This window comes from Geotrypetes seraphini, chromosome 9 (assembly GCF_902459505.1).
Source record: "Geotrypetes seraphini chromosome 9, aGeoSer1.1, whole genome shotgun sequence".
Lineage (NCBI taxonomy): Eukaryota > Metazoa > Chordata > Amphibia > Gymnophiona > Dermophiidae > Geotrypetes > Geotrypetes seraphini.
The window spans coordinates 2391033-2409369 of NC_047092.1; the positions used below are offsets into that span (position 1 = coordinate 2391033).

An 18337-nucleotide genomic window follows, 5' to 3' on the forward strand; every position below is an offset into this window, starting at 1 on the left:
GGCAAGCAAGGATGGGGAGAGCAGGTGTGAGGAACTGAAGAGTGGCTTAAACTTAAGGGCTGGTGCAACTGGGGTGTCAATCTAGGGGGTATGAAGATGCGAGCTGGAGGTATGAATGAGGGTGTGAAGGGCAGTGAGCTGGTAGTGTGAGTATAAGATATGACAGGTGGCTAGAGGTTATGGCATGAGAAACAAGCTAGGAGTTATTAAGATGATGGGACAGAAGAGTAGAAGGGAAGACAAAGATGGTGGAAAGGACTTGGAAGACTAAGAAGGGAGTTGGGAGGGAAATGAGGGATTGGAGAGGGTGAAAAGAGTAATGGGAAACTGGTGGGGAATAAGAGACTAAGTCTTGAGCTGGGGAAAGTATAAGAGTCAGAAGAAAGAAGATCAGGACTTAAAGGGGATGAATATAGGGGCAGAGATAAGAGCTGGGGGTGAAAATGAGGAAACAGGAAGGAATAGGAGTACTGAATTGGGAAATGGCTGAGTCTGAGAAAAGAAACGATAGGAAGACTGAGTTCTGGTGGTCCATGAAAAGAGCTGGAACCCACATCAGCCTTCTGTCATTTGATAAGTGAGAAAAAAAAATTATCTCATACTAGAAAACTGGGAGAAGTCTGGCCAATATGAAGCATGAAAGGAGAGCAAGAGGAATTAATTTCCTACTGGGGAGAGATGAGACTTTCCATTTACAAATTGTGGCCACTTATTTTGTGACTAGTGAGGTTCCCCCCATGCCAGAGTACTTTCTCTGTAGATAATCCTGTTTTCCCCAATATAAGGGGTGCTGAGGTTCTAGGGACTGACACAATATTTGCAGTGCTATTTTTCCGTATGTTCGGTGGCTGGTTGCAGCAGGTGTGGCCTTTGTGAAGGAATGGCTATCAAGGGAAAGAAACCAACAAAACAAGCAAAGAGAAGATCTTGCCTTACGATAATTATACACCAAAGAAAAAGTCAAGAGATATGTATATTGTTTGGTGGAAGAACATCTCTTACCTTTTTCTTTGGTCTATCATGGGAAAGAAGCCAGCGACCAAGATGATAAAGGGGATGGAACTCCTCTTGTATGAGGAAAGACTAAAAAGGTTAGGGCTCTTCAACTTGGAAAAAAGACGGCTGAGGGGAGATCTGATTGAAGTCTACAAAATCCTGAGTGGAGAAGAACGGTACAAGTGGATCGATTTTTCACTTCATCGAAAATTACAAAGACTAGGGGACAATCGATGAAGTTACAGGGAAATACTTTTAAAACCAATAGGAGGAAAAAAATTTTCACTCAGAGAATAGTTAAGCTCTGGAACACATTGCAGAGGTTGTGGTAAGAGCTAAAGGTTTGGACAATTTCCTGGAGAAAAAGTCCATAGTCTGTTATTGAGAAAGATATGGAGGAAGCCACTGCTTGCCCTGGATCAGAAGCATGGAATGTTGCCACTCTTTAAGATTCTAGAATCTTGTTACTCTTTGGGATTCCGGAATCTTTCTATTCTTTGGAATTCTGTATGGCATCTTCCTACTCTTTGGGTTTTGGCCAGGTACTGGTAACCTGGATTGGCCACCATGAGAATGGGCTACTGGGCTTGATGGACCATTGGTCTGACCCAGTAAGGCTGTTCTTAGGTTCTTATGTCAACTCCTCAAAGTTGGCCCTATAGGTGAGTTCTGATGTGGATATTTGTAGAAAAAAGAAACATAGTGCTTGATGTTCTCCGGGGAGGAGCTAACCCCAACCCCTAAGGTGATGCCGTCTTTCCAAAAATGTGTTATTGATTTTGCATAACAATGAACTGCTTTGCACACATTTGCATGCTTCCAAGCTCATTTCAATTTAATGTATATAATGATACAAAAATCTTGCATTGTGCTCTGTTATTGGCAAATAATAACTGACACACATTATTAAATACAGCCCAAAGAATGCAATAGTAGGAATGAATGGAAGAAACCATTCAGACACACCAAATACAGGGAATTATTCAGGCTTACTATGCTGTGAAGGAACTTTAAAGGATTGCTAATTCCATACAAAGCACGCTCATTAGTTCTGCAGTCAGCTCTTATGTCACCGATAACAAATACTTCAGCGTAGATAAAGGCCTGTCAGTACATAGGGGACTTTCTCAGTCTAAGGAACTGGCTCTTTTCGTCAAAACGCCTGGCAATCTTCAGCATTTGCACTCTATACTCCCCCTCTAAATGGGGATTTTTTCTGCCATTTCCTGCCCTTCTATGGAAATTCTCCCACTGAAGACTATGGCAAATATATTTCAAAAATTGGGCAGAACATGGAAACGTCTGCAAAATAAAACAAGCAATTATTTCGTATATCAGTCTTCTTCACCGGGCTAGATAGAGGTTACTTGTAGGGAAAGTTACCAGGTGTATACGTGAATACAGTTACTCTGTTATTGCCACGATTCTATTTCTCTCAATTAACTAAAACTCACCACTGTGGAATTTAGAACCAGATGTTTTTTCCTGCCTACTAAGTGCGTGAGGGCAGGGCAGGGTTAATTCTTCGAGGGCCCCTAGGCACATAAGTACACTGGGCCCCCCTGGGCCTGCCCCGCCCACACCCTGCCCCCATATATCTGTTTTCTTATTTACTTTTTTAATTCCACTTATATTTCTTTTTTTTAAACTCAAAACAAACAAAGATTAGCATACCAGTGCAACCCCCAAACATCTCTGAACAAATCCCCCTCCCCTCCCTTCCCACCTACTTACCCAGGACATTAACTCTGAACCCTTTCAATACGTATATAAAACCGTTCAAACATATTGTAAAGCAGTAATACTATCCAAAATATAAGTCTCTATTAATAACCAAGTTTACATCGCCTAACTGCCTCACTCTACATCAGGGGTGTCAAATTCAATCACATAAGGGGTTGAAAACTGAAAAAAAGGCTAAGTCGCGGGTCAAATTTTTAATTAAGATACTTAGGGGTCCTTTTATTAAGGTACGTTAACTGATTTTGCACACACTAAATGTGCACCTTAATAAAAGGACCCCTAAGTGACTAAGGCTTAGTCTTAGCAGAAATATAGGGTTACAACATCTCCAACCCCACACCGGCTCGGTGGTGTAAACAAAATAAATATTGTAATCACAAAACAGAAAATAAAATTATTTTTTCTACCTTTTGTTAGTCCCAGGCTCTGGTTATCTTCTGATAACTCGCTTGCCAGGGTGTCCTGCCCATTTGTCGTTTTCTCCTTTCTCCGTGCTAACCATCCATCTTCCATCTCTGTCCTTCCCTTCCATTTCCCTTCCCTCCCTCGGAAATCTGGCATCTTTCCTTTTTTTCATGTCCATATTCGCAGCTTCGGCAATGAACCCCACCATCCCCAGATCTACCATCTGTCCTTTTCTCAACTACCCTTTCATCCAGCATCTCTCCCTCCTTCCCCACTACCCCACGGTCCATCGTCTCTCCGTTTCTCTTCCCAACTACCCTGTCCTATGCCACTTCCAGAAATTGTATGCCTCCCCCTTCCATCTTTCCCTTCACCCCATTGGTCTGGCATCCATCTTCTTCCATTCCTTCCTCCAATGATCTGGCATCTCCCACACCCACACCCCCATGGTCTAACATTTCACTCTCTTCCCCCCACTTCCATCAGCATCTGCCCCTTTTCTTTCCCTCCAGCCTAAATCCATCCAATATCCTTCCCCCTTGTTTTCCCCCTTTCCCTGCATAACCAATATCAATTGAAATCTTGCCATCATCCATATACTGTGTATCTAAGACCACCTTTCATCTGCCACACGTGTAAGGAACAACAGCGTAACCCTTTAGCATGAACCATCCATATACTGTTATATCATTAATTATAGAACCTCTACAACAACTCCCTCCCACACCCCCCCCCCCCCCCACCTCCATTTCAAATCAATTTCTGGGGTCATCTTATTTATTAGAACGCTCTCTAGTCCATATAGGGGCTCATTTTCAAATGAGAAAAATGTCCAAAAAGTGGCATTTGGATGTTATTCTTGTTAAAACCCTTGTGACCCTGGGCAAGTCACTTAATCCCCCACTGCCCCAGATACAGTAGATAGAGTGGGAGCCCACCAGGACAGATAGGGAGAAATATTTGAGGACCTGAATGCAAAACCGCTTAGGCTATAAGAGGTATATATAAATACTAAAATAAATATGTAAATTCTTTGTGAAGTTCTTTTATAAAAAGCTCATTTCCAGTTTTCAGATGAACCCACAATCTCAGGGTGCTGAGGCTGTAGCTGGATCCAGGCATCGCCCTCTCAATATTCAAAAGGATTGAACCAAGCAGGAGAGGCTCCTGAGCAACCCGACACATGGCAGAATGTGCTGCTGACGACTGTTAGATTGGTGGTGAACTAGGGAGATGAGTTTGGGCAGAACGTCTGCTCAGCTGCAATTGTCAGACTGATAACTGGCTAAGTAGCTGCATAAACCCCCTTTTTACAAAATTATAGCGTGGTTTTTAGCGCTAACAGCTCTGATGCTTCTAGGAATTCTATGAGCATTGGAGCTGTTACTGTCCCAGCTGGCGCTAAAAACGCCGGGGGGGGGGGGGGGAGGGGGGGAGTTAGGACAGCAAAAAGGCTGTTTTAACTTTACACACTAAACCTGGCCTAGTGCTCTGAACATTGACTGATGCTCAGCTAACTTCTGGGTAACTGACGATACGCCACAGATGCCTCAACATTGAAGATCTTGGGTCATTCAGCCCGCAGCTGTGAGTGGCTCAGACGCCATCTACGGCCAAGGGCTGAATGTCGGACAGATGGTACTGGCCACCTAATTTCTAAATGAGTTGACATTTCATCACTCTTCAGCTCTTACAGTTGAGGATTAAGATGTCTACATTTCAAGAGCGACCCAGCTAGAAAAATAACGTTTAAAAATTAACATGACGACGAAAAATCAAATGCAAAGGTTTCAAAAAGGATGTCCCACTTACATGTATATCTTTTCCAGCCCATTTGCACTCATCCCTCCGAGTGTGAGTTACAGGCCATGTGATCTGCAGAAAGAGAAGAAAAATGATTCAGTCAAGTACCTAAATATAAAGTGAAAACAAAGCTGGATTTCTGTTTGTGGAGCAACCAAAAATAATGAATAACAAAGCATATAAAAGAGTAACGGTTTGTGTTAAATCTCACAAGCTCTGTTGTACCTCAAACTTCCCCCCAATGCTCCCCAAGTGTCTCATGTCATGCCCCAATTTCAAGTCCCTCCAATCTCATCATATCTGTGTGGCTAGAGCAGGGGTGGGCAACTCCGATCCTTGAGGGCCTGAATCCAGTCGGGTTTTCAGGATATCCCCAATGAATATGCATGAGATCTATTTGCATGCACTGCTTTCAATGCATATTCAGATGAGCACCACAGTAGGAAAAAACAGAGGACTGTTGCTGCCCTGCTAGACACCCCCCGGGACAATCTAGTACCAGTGGAAGGACGGGAGAGTTGAATAGACCAGTTGCATCCTGATGTTTTTAAGTTATGCATCTGGGGCGGGGGGGTCAGTGTACCAAATGCACCAGTTTATATTTGAGTTACCATTTTTCCTCTAAAAACAAAGGGGGGGTGGGGGGGTGTTTAAAAATGGCATTTCATTTTATACTCGGATAGGTTTCAAACATATACAGTAAGTGCCAGTATATTAAGCCAGGGTTTTCTTGGCTTAAAATACCAGTGCCTAACTCAGTCAGTGCCCAAAATTCACCCCTAACCATGCCTAGTTTTTGGGTAGGCACCTGTAGGCATCTCGATGTAGATGCCTACATGGAACCTACCAGAAAATTCATTTTTGAAATTGTTTTTTAATGGTGCTTTCAATTTTCAGCCCAATTAACCAATTAAATAAGATTTGCGTCTCGATCTAGACCTTATTTATAAAATCATAACGAAAAGAGCAAATGCAAATCTCTGCAAGATAAATAAGTGAACCTTTTAACAACTAGACATTACAAAAACACAGCAATTAGCATGAACGTGATGAAAAAATTGGGAAGTAGAGATCCAAAGTTCTGTGAAATCTAGACTCCAATTCATCTTGAGTTTCACCCAAAGGGGCTGCTACAGAGAGGAGCCCACCTCTAACTGCAGTTGCTAAAGCATATGAAAATGGTATACAGCAGAAAAAACCCTCCAAGGCACAGAAGCCAGTTACATCTTACTATTAAATATTTGTATCCTGTATAAAAGTCTCTTTCATTCTGTTCTTGGGTCTAGACAACAAATGGATGCATTTGGCCATTGGGACTCCCCTTTCTTGCTATTTCCACTCCGTCTGAGATCTTATATAAACACTTTTTGCCTCTGATATTTTTTGGCAAATTAAAGAGTATAGCATAACAAACATGAATGGAGAACCAGACGGCCAGGTGTTGCATTCATGGATGTGTTTGAGCTGTGGGGCTTTGGAGAATGTCAAAAACGATACAGCTAGTTTTATTCTGGCATGCACTAAAACAACTAGAAGAATCATAAAATCAGACAAAAAAATGGAGGCTGACATTAATTACATTTCCTTCTGCCCTTTTCTACGAAATTCTCTGGTGTACTTAAGAGCAGTCTCCAGAACTCTTATGTCCTGGGCTCTGCATGGATTGTGGTCTCTCAAATTTTTCTTGTGTTGTTTCTGTACTCTTGCAAGTCACATTGAGGGATACAGGTAAACAAGGTCTCATTATGAAGCTCCTAGTTGGGCCTCCGCGTGTGCGGATCACCGGACTGGATGGACCAAGGGTCTGATTCGGTGAAGGCATTTCTTATGTTCTTATGTTCTTATGTTCTTTATTACGAGGGGCTGCTGAAAAGTTTTCAGCCCAATCAAGAAGAACCGAGAAGAAAAAGATATGGAGCCATGAAACGTATGAGTTTTTCCACACTTTCCTTGACACTTTTCATTTCAATGATATGAAAGAAAACAAAAGTGTGGAATCACTCGTACGTTTCCTGGCTCCACATCATTCTCTTCTTGGTTGGGCTGAGAACTTTTCAGCAGTCCCTCCTACTGTGATGTCATAATGCCTCATTCCACCAGTGCCTAAGAGTCACCTCACTGGTGATGTCACAACGCTTTGGTTTCCTTCCACTTGGGCCCATTTACTAGATGCATTTGCCTCATTGAAACGAAAAGTGTGGAATCACTCGTACGTTTCCTGGCTCCACATCATTCTCTTCTTGGTTGGGCTGAGAACTTTTCAGCAGTCCCTCCTACTGTGATGTCATAATGCCTCATTCCACCAGTGCCTAAGAGTCACCTCACTGGTGATGTCACAATGCTTTGGTTTCCTTCCACTTGGGCCCATTTACTAGATGCATTTGCCTCATTGAAACAAAAAGTGTGGAATCACTCGTACGTTTCCTGGCTCCACATCATTCTCTTCTTGGTTGGGCTGAGAACTTTTCAGCAGTCCCTCCTACTGTGATGTCATAATGCCTCATTCCACCAGTGCCTAAGAGTCACCTCACTGGTGATGTCACAATGCTTTGGTTTCCTTCCACTTGGGCCCATTTACTAGATGCATTTGCCTCATTGAAACGAAAAGTGTGGAATCACTCGTACGTTTCCTGGCTCCTCTTCTTGGTTGGGCTGAGAACTTTTCAGTGGCCCCTCGTACCATGCTTCAGTGTTTGTGCAATGTGCTCTAGGATATCACACTACAGTGAGGTTCAAACTCTTCAACAGCCATGGCGAGTCAAGTCAATAAAAATTTGTACAAAAGTGTTTCCTTCTTGGCATTTATCGGTTTCTCTATTTCACACCACACAACGTAGTGCTTGTAATCCTTTTCCTATTCATTCCGCCCAAAGAAGCAGGAATCCAGCTGACGGGCATTACGCAAAGCTTTGTTACGGTACTAAGCCCCACCCACCCAATGAGATTCTGTTGTATTTTTAATTTATTCATTCAATTTTCTATGCTGTTTTAATGGTTTACATGAATGTATTCAGCTCCTCCAGCATTTTTCCCTGTCTGTCTAATGTACCTGGGGCAATGGGGGGATTCAGTGACTTGCCCAGACTCAGCCATTTTTCTTGCTGCTCTCATGTTCAGCTTTGCAAAAACCTTCCCTTTTAGGTGAATTTCACTAGAAAATAAAGTATACTAAATGCATAATGGAGAAAAATGAATGCAGTCTGCAAATGCACGAACGTTCCTTGTATTTGGGGGGAATTCCTTTCCAATTAATGCATTCTGTTTTTATTCACGTATATCACCTAGATTTGGCTGAGCCATAGTTTGGTGATTCATCAAATTTTGAATAAAGAGACAGATAATAAATATATTGTTCTTTTCTCTTTTTTTGCTGAGGGGGAGGTTCATTTTCAGTCTCTTTCACACCTCTAGAATTTCATTTAGTGGGACAGAGTTATGTTTGCACACTTTAGTGTAATTTTTTTTGTCTCCTAATACCTAATGATCTGTTTAGCATAATATAGGATGTTATTACATCATTAGCATACAGTTTGCATTTTAATTTTAATGGAAGGTGGCCAAGGCGTGATAGCATTGCTGTTAATGCATTCTGTAGGTTGGACTCTTCGCTGGCTGACTCCACAGGTCCTGCACCTTTGTTTGCGGAAGTATTTCTGCACCCTGTCCTTCCATGCTTGGATGAATATTCTTCTGGACGGAGACATACTATTCCCATCCTGTATTTTTATATATCCCACCTGAGTAGATTGTAATCCTTTCAAATAGTCTGAATTACATAAGAACATATGAGCCGCCATATTGGAACAGACTGAAGGTCCATCAAGCATACAAAATAGAGCTCGTGTACGTGTAGGCTTTGAGTGGATGGAGAGCTGTGTAGGTTGATGTATATTTGTTAAGTGTCAATGGTATATATGTTCTCAAAAAGGAGAATTTACCGGTATAGGGTTTGTTTTTTTTCCAGAATCTGAGATAGGTATATAAAAACATAAGAACAGCTTTTTGGGTCAATCCAGTGGTCCATCTAGCCCAGTAGCCCATTCTCACGGTGGCCAATCCAGGTCCCTAGTACCTGGCCAAAACCCAAGGAGTAGCAACATTCCATACATGATCCCAAGGAATAGCAAGATTCCGGAATCCCAAAGAGCAGCAACATTCCATGGTACTGATCCAGGGCAAGCAGTGGCTTCCCCCATGTCTTTCTCAATAACAGACTATGGACTTTTCCTCCAGGAACTTGTCCAAACCTTTCTTAAAACCAGCTACACTATCCACTCTTACCATAACTTCTGGCAACGCTTCCAGAGCTTAATTATTCTCCGAGTACAAAAATATTTCCTCCTAATAGTTTTAAAAGTATTTCCCTGCTCTGATGATTGTTGGAAAATTGTTCCGGGCCTTGGTGCCAATATAAGTGAAAAGTGAGTTAAATATTTGGATTTTACTCCCTTGGGTGAAAGAAGAATAAATTGGAGTGCTTTAAGTTTTCTGGGTAATGTGGACCAGCAGATGGTGAAAAGGTTTTTGAGTGGCTCTGTTGAGTTGACGTATAGGATGTGATAGTTGATAGTTCAAAGATGATTCGATCATTGATTGGTAGCCAGTGTAATTTGCTATAATATGGTGAGATGGAATCATTTTTCTTCAGTTTAAATATCAACCTCAATGCTGCATTTTGGATCAGTTGCAGTTTTGTACACAAGCTGCTTCTAGAACAACCTTAAGCACAGCTGATCCAAGGAAAAGAAGCCGAAACCTACATATTGCAGGAATATCCATTAGGGTCTGGGTTCAGTGTTTCTAGGCAAAAGGTGCCAACTTTCGCAGTGTGCTCCACTTCTGTACGCAAGGACCCCCCTGCGGGTCTAGAGCCTCTCATTCACAAGTCAGTATGTCCTAACTGAGTCATGAGCAACCAACACCACACAAGATGTAGCAACGCTGGAGTATGGAAATAAACAAAAGTTGAGTCATCCACTGGATCTTCGCCAAGCACTGAATAATTCCCGTGCTTTAGAAGTACAGCGTCTGTCTCCTGCCCCTTTTGATCATTCATGTTACAGTAGACACAGTGAAGGCAATGTCAGGGGACCGGTGACCACATAAACCTACACAGACAAGTTTCCCATGTATTCTTATGTGTATATTCTACCAAGCAATCGCAAACATTGGAGAATACAGCTATAAAGTTACTGGGACATAAGGGTAAATATAAACAACTATATACCAAATTCAAGTTACAATACTATTACTCACTCATGAATCGTTCTACTCTTTGGTTCCTGATTATCTTAGTTCCTTGACGATCCCCTATTCTCCAGCACGTGTATTAAGATCAGTACAAGACAACAGACTTGTTCCCCCAACAAAATAAAACAAAATGGGAACTGACTCATGCTAAAGCTTTTTTGCAATGGTTTTCCAAAAATTATGAGGGCAGAGAAGAATATTAAAATCTTTAAAACATATTTCTTCCAACAGGCTTTTGGGGCAGATTCCCTAAGAGTGGATCCTATTTATTGAAGGTTTCAGCAGATCTTCCTTGAAAATACGCAGTGTGGTTAGATTTGGAATTGTAATGCAATTGGTTTGTTCTCTGTGTGCATTATTTTTTTTATTTAAATATACATAGTTAGTGTTTATGAAAACCACCAAGAACTATGTTAAAGATTCAGTGGTATATCAAATTTGAATCAATCTAGAAGTCAGATGGTCCTAACTTGATCATGATATGGATGCGGTCCCTGGGCTGTTATATAATCGAAGCTCAGATGTACGAGCTGTTGACGGAATCAATATGGCCATCAGACACATAACAGACACGTGCATTTGTCGGTTCACTAACGAGCCTTAAATATTTAACCCTTTAATTGGCTAGCTGTTAACGCGCCTTAGTAAAAGGACCCCAAAGGGTTAAGCTGTTGCTAAATTTATCCCCCAGCTCATTTTATAATCTCGTAAACGAGTGCTAAGTACTATCAAAGTTGGGCACTGAGATCCGTACCCAATTTTAGGCATGAGGATTTATGTCAAGCGAAACCTGCAGCTCAATTAGGCAAAGATCTAGCATGTTCCATAACACTGTACACAAATTCCAGGATTGCCGCTGATCTGTCCATGCCCCCTTTACAGAGCCACATAGAAAAATTGATACCTGGATCTTTTTAGAATCCCAACTTGTCATCAATTAGTGTCAATGACTGTTAGAACCTAATTATTGGTGCCAATTGGCTTGTTAATTAAATTGGTAAAAGCGGATAGCGTAGCTGGTTTTAAGAAAGGTTTGGACAAATTCCTGGAGGAAAAGTGCATAGTCTGTTATTGAGAAAGACGTGGGGGAAGCCGCTGCTTTCATGGAATGTGGCTACTCTTTGGGGTTTGGCCAGGTACTAGGGACCTGGATTGGCCACCCTGAGAACGGGCTACTGGGCTTGATGGACCATTGGTCTGACCCAGTAAGGCTATTCTTTTGTTCTTATGTCTAATTTGAATGCACAGTTCTGAGTACCATATATAGAATTTGGGTGTTAGTGTTACAAAATAGTGTCAGTTAGATTCATAACGCAATTCATACGAATAATGTCTTAATTGGTAGCAAGTAGGTCTATTGGCTAGAACTTGAATTACTTGGTGCTAAAAGGACTAATTTTCAATTATTCTCGAAATGACGCCTAGAAAAATGGTGCTGGCCCCATGTCAGTTACACTTGGGTGTCATTTACAGAACCACCTGAAATGTAGGCCAGGGTTTTATAGGTCTACCTAGATAATCTCAGTTAGGGGTGCCTAAGTCACGCTCCGCTCATAGAGATGCCCACTTAGACGTTAGGCACTGCTAAACGCCATGAGATAGAACTGGATAGGTGCCTATTGCCCAATTATTTTTTTCCAATTATTGAGGCTATTTTACCAATTAACCCCCCCTCCCCTCTTTTTTTTATCAAGACACACTAGAGATTTTTAGCGTGGGCCGGCAAGGCAGCTTGACAAAAGGGCCCTTAAGTACCACTTATAGAATTTGCCCTTAGCGTATAACTGTTATGGGGGGTGGATGTGGGAGGGGCATGAGGGGACCAGCAGTTGGCTCAGGGCAATGTGCTAAGGTTACAAAATACCGTTAGGTGTGTAACGTTCAAACATACCAGCCTTTGACATGGCGTACGTGGTTGACCTAAAGGTAAGCACTCAAACGAGAACTGATACTAAGGTAATATTCTTTAAGAGCAATTTTTAACACATAATTGTTATTATAGAATTCATGCTTTAAGTACTTTGGCAACCCATATAGAATTACCTCCTAAACATATGTTACCCTACAAATTGACATCTTTAAGAAACAAACTAAAACAAAATCCGGGAAAAGCTCCAAAATAACCTGAAAACGAACCAACCATATTTTCCGTTCACATCCCTACAAGAATCTTTTGTCCTGATTTAAGCAGTCTTAGCTACCGGTAGGATTTTCTTGGCCTAAATGAGTATCCAAAATCCACCCAGAATAAGACCCTAAACACACCTAATTCCTGGCAGGCACCTCGGAAAAGATGACAACTTCAAAGTGGTAGCCGCCTACCTGCTAATTAAATTGTTTTTAATTGTTTTTAATGGCGCTGTTGAATTAACAGCACCCATTAACCAATTAAGTTAATTAATTTAGGCACACATCAAATAAGTGCGTCAGCCTAGGCACCTAACTTCAAGCGCTGTTTATAAAATCTGGGCCTATGTGAATAAAATAGGGCTAATATGTACAATTCTGGAGGCCACGTACGTATTTAAACATCGCTATCGTATCTCCCCTCCTCCAAAGTCTACAGATTGAGATCTTTAAGTCTGTCCCCATACGCCTTATGATGAAGACCTTCCTCTGGACCGACTCCATCCTTTTTATATCTTTCTGAAGGTGCGGCCCCCAGAATTGTACCCAATATTCTAAATGAGGTCTCACCAAAGTGTTATACAGGGGCATCAATACCTCCTTTTTCCTACTGGCCATATCTCTCCCTAGGCAACCTAGCATCCTTCTGGCTTTTGCCATCACCTAGAAGATGATTGATAGTTGCACTCAATTACGCCTAGAAGTTAGGCGCCATTTTTAGAATCAGGCCCCCAACGCTTGATGAAGCGTTATCCATTCAGAATGAGAGCCATTGGGGGGGGGAAGAAGTTCTACAAATATAATTTTATTTGTATACCTTAAATACCTTGAAAAGTTTACATAAAAACAGTAAAATTAATTAAAACAGAAGAACAACAGATTACAATTTATTCTCCTTAAACAAATATATTTTCAGGGTTTTTTTTTAACGCATAAGTTCTTAGTAAACCAATCTGATCTGATAAAATTCTCCAAAGTTTGGCTGCGTGATAAGCCCATGCTGAAATATTTTACTCCTCTTACTTTAGGAAATTGAAATGAAGATTGTTGTCTCAAACCATATGATTTAGTTTCCGAATAACATAACAATGGAGACATAGAAGCAGGAACTTCTAAACAGCAAACAAAAACAAACCCATATATAGGCCGCGGCTTATACATAGGTTTTACAAACCCGTGTATGGTGCGCGGCCTAGTTATATAGGGCGGCCTATATAAAAAATTTTAATCATCCCTCCACCCCCGGTACCTTTTTCAGAGCCCCCTGGACAGTGGACGGTGAATCTCCAGCAATGCAGGGCAGTTGCGATCTCTTCAGCATCCGGCCTGCCCCTACACTGCTTGCTGAGTGACTGAAGTCAGTTCTCGCGAATCCCGTGAGAGCTGACGTCAGTCATTCAGCAGGCGGTGCGAGGGCAGGCCAGATGTTGATGAGATCGCGGCTGTACTGCACCGCTGGGGATTCGCCATCTGCCGTCCAGGGGGCTCCGAAAAAGGTAACGGGAGGGGAAGGGGAGGGAGGGAAGATTTTAAAAGGCAGGTACTGGAAGATAAGCCGTGGCTAATACCATGCGGTGGCTTATCTTCCGGTTTTTAAACATAGGCCACCCTTTTCTGCGGCCTATATACGGGGAAATATGGTATTGAACCCTAGCTTCAACTGGAAACCTGGTGCAGTTTCAACATGTAAGGTGTGTTTCTTTCCCCTTTTTTCAATCAAAATTTTAGTGTTTTGCAAAGTCTGTAATTAACATAATACAATCTTTGGACAATCCAGAAAAAATAACATTACAATAATCTATTTATGATAAGAACAAAGACTGTACCAAATTGATAATGATCAAAATATTTCCTAATCATCTCATTTTCCAGAATAATCGAAAAGATGTGTTTATTAACTGCAAAATATGAGGTGCAAGTGATAAATCAGTGGGGGCTACACTTACAATGTCTTATTTTAATGTTCACCTCTGTTATTAGTAACTAGGGGCTCCTTTTACCAAGGCGCATTAGGGCCTTAACGCACAGAATAGCACGCGCTGGACGCTACCACCTCCTCTTGAGCAAACGGTAGTTTTTCGGCTAGCGCAGGCTAATCCTAAAATCGCTAGCGCACCTTCATAAAAGGTCTCATTGCATAGAATGCAAGCTGTGGTGAAATAGTACATTACAGTATAATCTCGTTATAACGGAAGCTCGCCTATAGCAGACAAGGTCCGCTGGTCCCAGCCGTGCGCCTTTATAAACATGCAGAAAATCATCGCATCTAGCAGACTCGCATATAACGGACTTTCGGATATAACAGACAATCAATTTGGTCCCCAGAGCCCCTTTTAGCTGTAGTTTTCTTCGGCTATAATGGACACGCAGGCTCCGCCTACAAGGCGCGTGGCGTGCCGGTGATATAGTATCAAAATGCAGCCCAGAAGAAAATGACAGAGTATTTTTCTTTAGAACATCTTATAGGGTTCTGGTTTTCCAATCGTTATGTGCCATACCAATGTTTTGCTGAGTTTTGTTCTTGATGTTGTGCAGTGACTGTTGTTCCTTGATTGAACGTTGTTTCAAGTTGACCTAAATAAAGTTTTAAAAAATGCAACTCTGGATATAACGGACTGTTTTTCCAGGTCCCTTGAAGTCCATTATAACGAGATTATACTGTAGTGGTGAAATGAGCCATCTGAATGATATCCCTTGCTAATACAAACAGCCCTTAGCCACGTGAAATTGGAACTTAATAATAATTTATTTTCTTATATATCGCCCTACCAACAGTTCTGGGCGGTTCAAAAGAGAAAAACTGGAACATTTCAGTTAAAAAATACAATTTCCAACACACAGAGCATTAAATATAACATCAGTTAAAAAACAGAATCAAATAAGAATCAATAAAAATACATAGCCTGATCAAAACCCCACTTTAAAATGCGAATAAGAATCAGTATTATTTATCAAATAAATGAGTTTTCAATAGCTTCCTAAATGTGAGGTCCGAAAAGGCTTGTGTGATCAAAGGGCTCATCCATGAGCTCGCCTGATATTCCAAGTTTTATAGCGACAGGCCCTAGGGGTAGGGAAGATGAACATACCTGAATTTCTGGTACATTTTTGGGAAGTTATGTTCTTCTGAATATTATCACTATACTCAAACACCTTCTTCACCTAATGTACATTGGGTATGATAACAGCCCATATTCTAGAAATAACATGGAAACGGTGGTACCTTTTGAAAGTCCTTGATATTAACTAAATTAAATGAAAATATATGATCCTTTGCTCCAACATACAGTCGGCTTCTTTCTTCATCCAGAACAAAGATGTGGTAACTGGAGCTGTTGGCCAGGCCAGTGAAGGTGATGAGATTGTTGGATTCTAGCATTTCTGCAAGAGAAAAAGAAAAACCAGACTACGTAAGACAGGGCGGTTTCTGCTGAAAATATAAGACAATAGGGAAACTGGATTTTTAATTTCTCTATCTTTGAATTCTTTGTTCCACTTCTAGCCTGTGCTATAGTGCTCTAAGCTCTCTGCAGTTACTTTTTCACTGGTCTTCAGGACTGATATGTATACATTTCTTTCAATGGCTCACGTGGCAGCACTCAGCAGTAGTGAATTCATGCCTTCCACTGACCATTACAACCACGTTTGCAAATGTAGAGCTATACTATAGCAGTGCTGAAGCTTTGGAATATGAACGGCTTTTGATGTCCTCTCACCTTGGGTTCTGCATCCCCAACCCTGTCTGTCTGGCCCAGTTAGATTGTAAGCTCTTCGGAGCAGGGACTGTCTATAAATGTCAGCCTACCTCTTTGAGAGTGCTTTCGACTCCTAACTCCTCTCACCTCACCCATCCCCAAACCCTCTATGTCATGTGTGTCTGTCCAAGCTAGATTGTAAGCTCTTCTGAGCAGGGACCATCTATAAATGTCAGCCCACCCCTTTGAAAGTGCTTTCGACTCCTAACTCCTCTCACCTCACCCATCCCCAACCCTCTGTCTGTCTAAGCTAGATTGTAAGCTCTTCTAAGCAGGGACCGTCTATAAATGTCAAAATGTACAACACTGCATATGTCTTTCAGCGATATATAAGTGATAAGTAGCAGCAGTAGATTTATATCTGAATATTGCTTATTTATCTTATTTCACACAGATGGCCAAGACATACATGTAGACATAGGCATAGAGAGATCATCTTCCAGCTCAATTGAAACAGTTTTTGTGTTAGGCTACAATGCAAGAAGTCCTCATTCACCTCACTGCAGTGCATTGTATTTGCAGAGATTCAGATCACTAATCTCATAGGGTACAGAGGGTGGGGGAGAAGGGCAACTACTCGGACTGGAGGAGGGTCACGAGTGGGGTCCCGCAGGGCTCAGTGCTCAGGCCGCTGCTATTTAATATATTCATAAATGATCTGGAAACAGGGACGAAGTGTGAGATAATAAAATTTGCAGACGACACCAAACTATTTAGTGGAGCTCGGACAAAAGAGGACTGCGAAGAATTGCAAAGGGACTTGAACAAACTAGGGGAATGGGCGACAAGATGGCAGATGAAGTTCAACGTTGAGAAATATAAAGTATTACATGTGGGAAACAGAAACCCGAGGTACAACTATACGATGGGAGGGATGTTATTGAATGAGAGTACCCAAGAAAGGGACTTGGGGGTAATGGTGGACATGACAATGAAGCCGACAGCACAGTGCGCAGCGGCCGCTAAGAGAGCGAACAGAATGCTAGGTATAATCAAGAAGGGTATTACAACCAGAACGAAAGAAGTTATCCTGCCGTTGTATCGGGCGATGGTGCGTCTGCATCTGGAGTACTGCGTCCAATATTGGTCGCCATACCTTAAGAAGGACATGGTGTTACTCGAGAGGGTTCAGAGGAAAGCGGCACGTCTGATAAAGGGTATGGAAAACCTATCATGCGCTAAGAGATTGGAGAAAGTGGGTCTCTTTTCCCTGGAGAAGAGGAGACAGAACAAGCTCCGATCCCGTATAGGGAGGAGCGAGGCCAAATCGGCCTGAAGCCGGAGCGAATAGATAGGAGGGGGGGGGGAAGGGAGGAGGATAGGAAACGCCAATCAGCGAGGGAGGGGGGAGGGGAGGGTTAGGAGATGAGGGGGAAGCGGAAGGGAGGTCGCCCCTTTTCCCGACGGCGGTCCAGGGAGATCGACGCGACTTTCCCTTCCGCTCACCCACTGCATCAATTAGTTTGTCTCTCACCTTGCTGGAGAGCTCCGGTGAAGCTGGCAGGGCGTCCTTTGGCCGCCTCCGACTCCAGTGTCCTGTGAGCGAGTGGGGCTGGACGTGGGGCCGCCGCACACGCGGCAGGGAGCGGTCCCCGATACATGGGGAGCGGAGGGGAGATCGCGTGAGACGGTTGCCAGGTTTGTTTCCCCACGTGCATTGCCGGCTCGCTCTACAAGATCATGAAGGGCATAGAGAGAGTAGAGAGGGACAGATTCTTCAAACTTTCAAAAAATAAAAGAACAAGAGGGCATTCGGAAAAGTTGAAAGGGGACAGATTCAAAACGAATGCTAGGAAGTTCTTCTTTACCCAACGTGTGATGGACACCTGGAATGCGCTTCCAGAGAGCGTAATAGGGCAGAGCACGGTACTGGGGTTCAAGAAAGGAATGGACAATTTCCTGTTGGAAAAGGGGATAGAGGGGTAGAGATAGAGGATTACTGCACAGGTCCTGGATCTGTTGGGCCACCGCATGAGCGGACTGCTGGGCACGATGGACCTCGGGTCTGACCCAGCGGATGCATTGCTTATGTTCTTATGTACATATGCCTGGGAAAGTGTTTCTATACGCGATCTTCTACGCAAACAGATGTACCTTAGTCAAAGGTGATCCTGTAAGTTCATAATATAACAATAATGCCAAAGATCAACCTAACATGTAGAAAAGCAGCTTTGCAAAGATACAGGAAGGCCAATGCAAGGAAATGAAGTGGGTGAGGTAAAGCAAAATGGCACAACATAAATATGATCTGAAAAATA

The 18337-nt window shown here is 42.4% G+C and overlaps 1 protein-coding gene across 2 annotated transcripts in view; it reads right to left on the bottom strand.

The window, feature by feature from the left end:
• Positions 1 to 18337, bottom strand: part of SEMA3A (semaphorin 3A) — a 314404-nt gene that overhangs the window by 196654 nt on the left and 99413 nt on the right. For both annotated transcript variants that reach the window (XM_033957570.1, XM_033957569.1), the window contains exons 2-3: positions 15548 to 15705; positions 4957 to 5019 (exon numbers count right to left, since the gene is read on the bottom strand). In XM_033957570.1, the coding sequence (XP_033813461.1) occupies positions 4957 to 5019; positions 15548 to 15705 (221 nt within the window). The remainder of the gene's footprint in view (positions 1 to 4956; positions 5020 to 15547; positions 15706 to 18337) is intronic.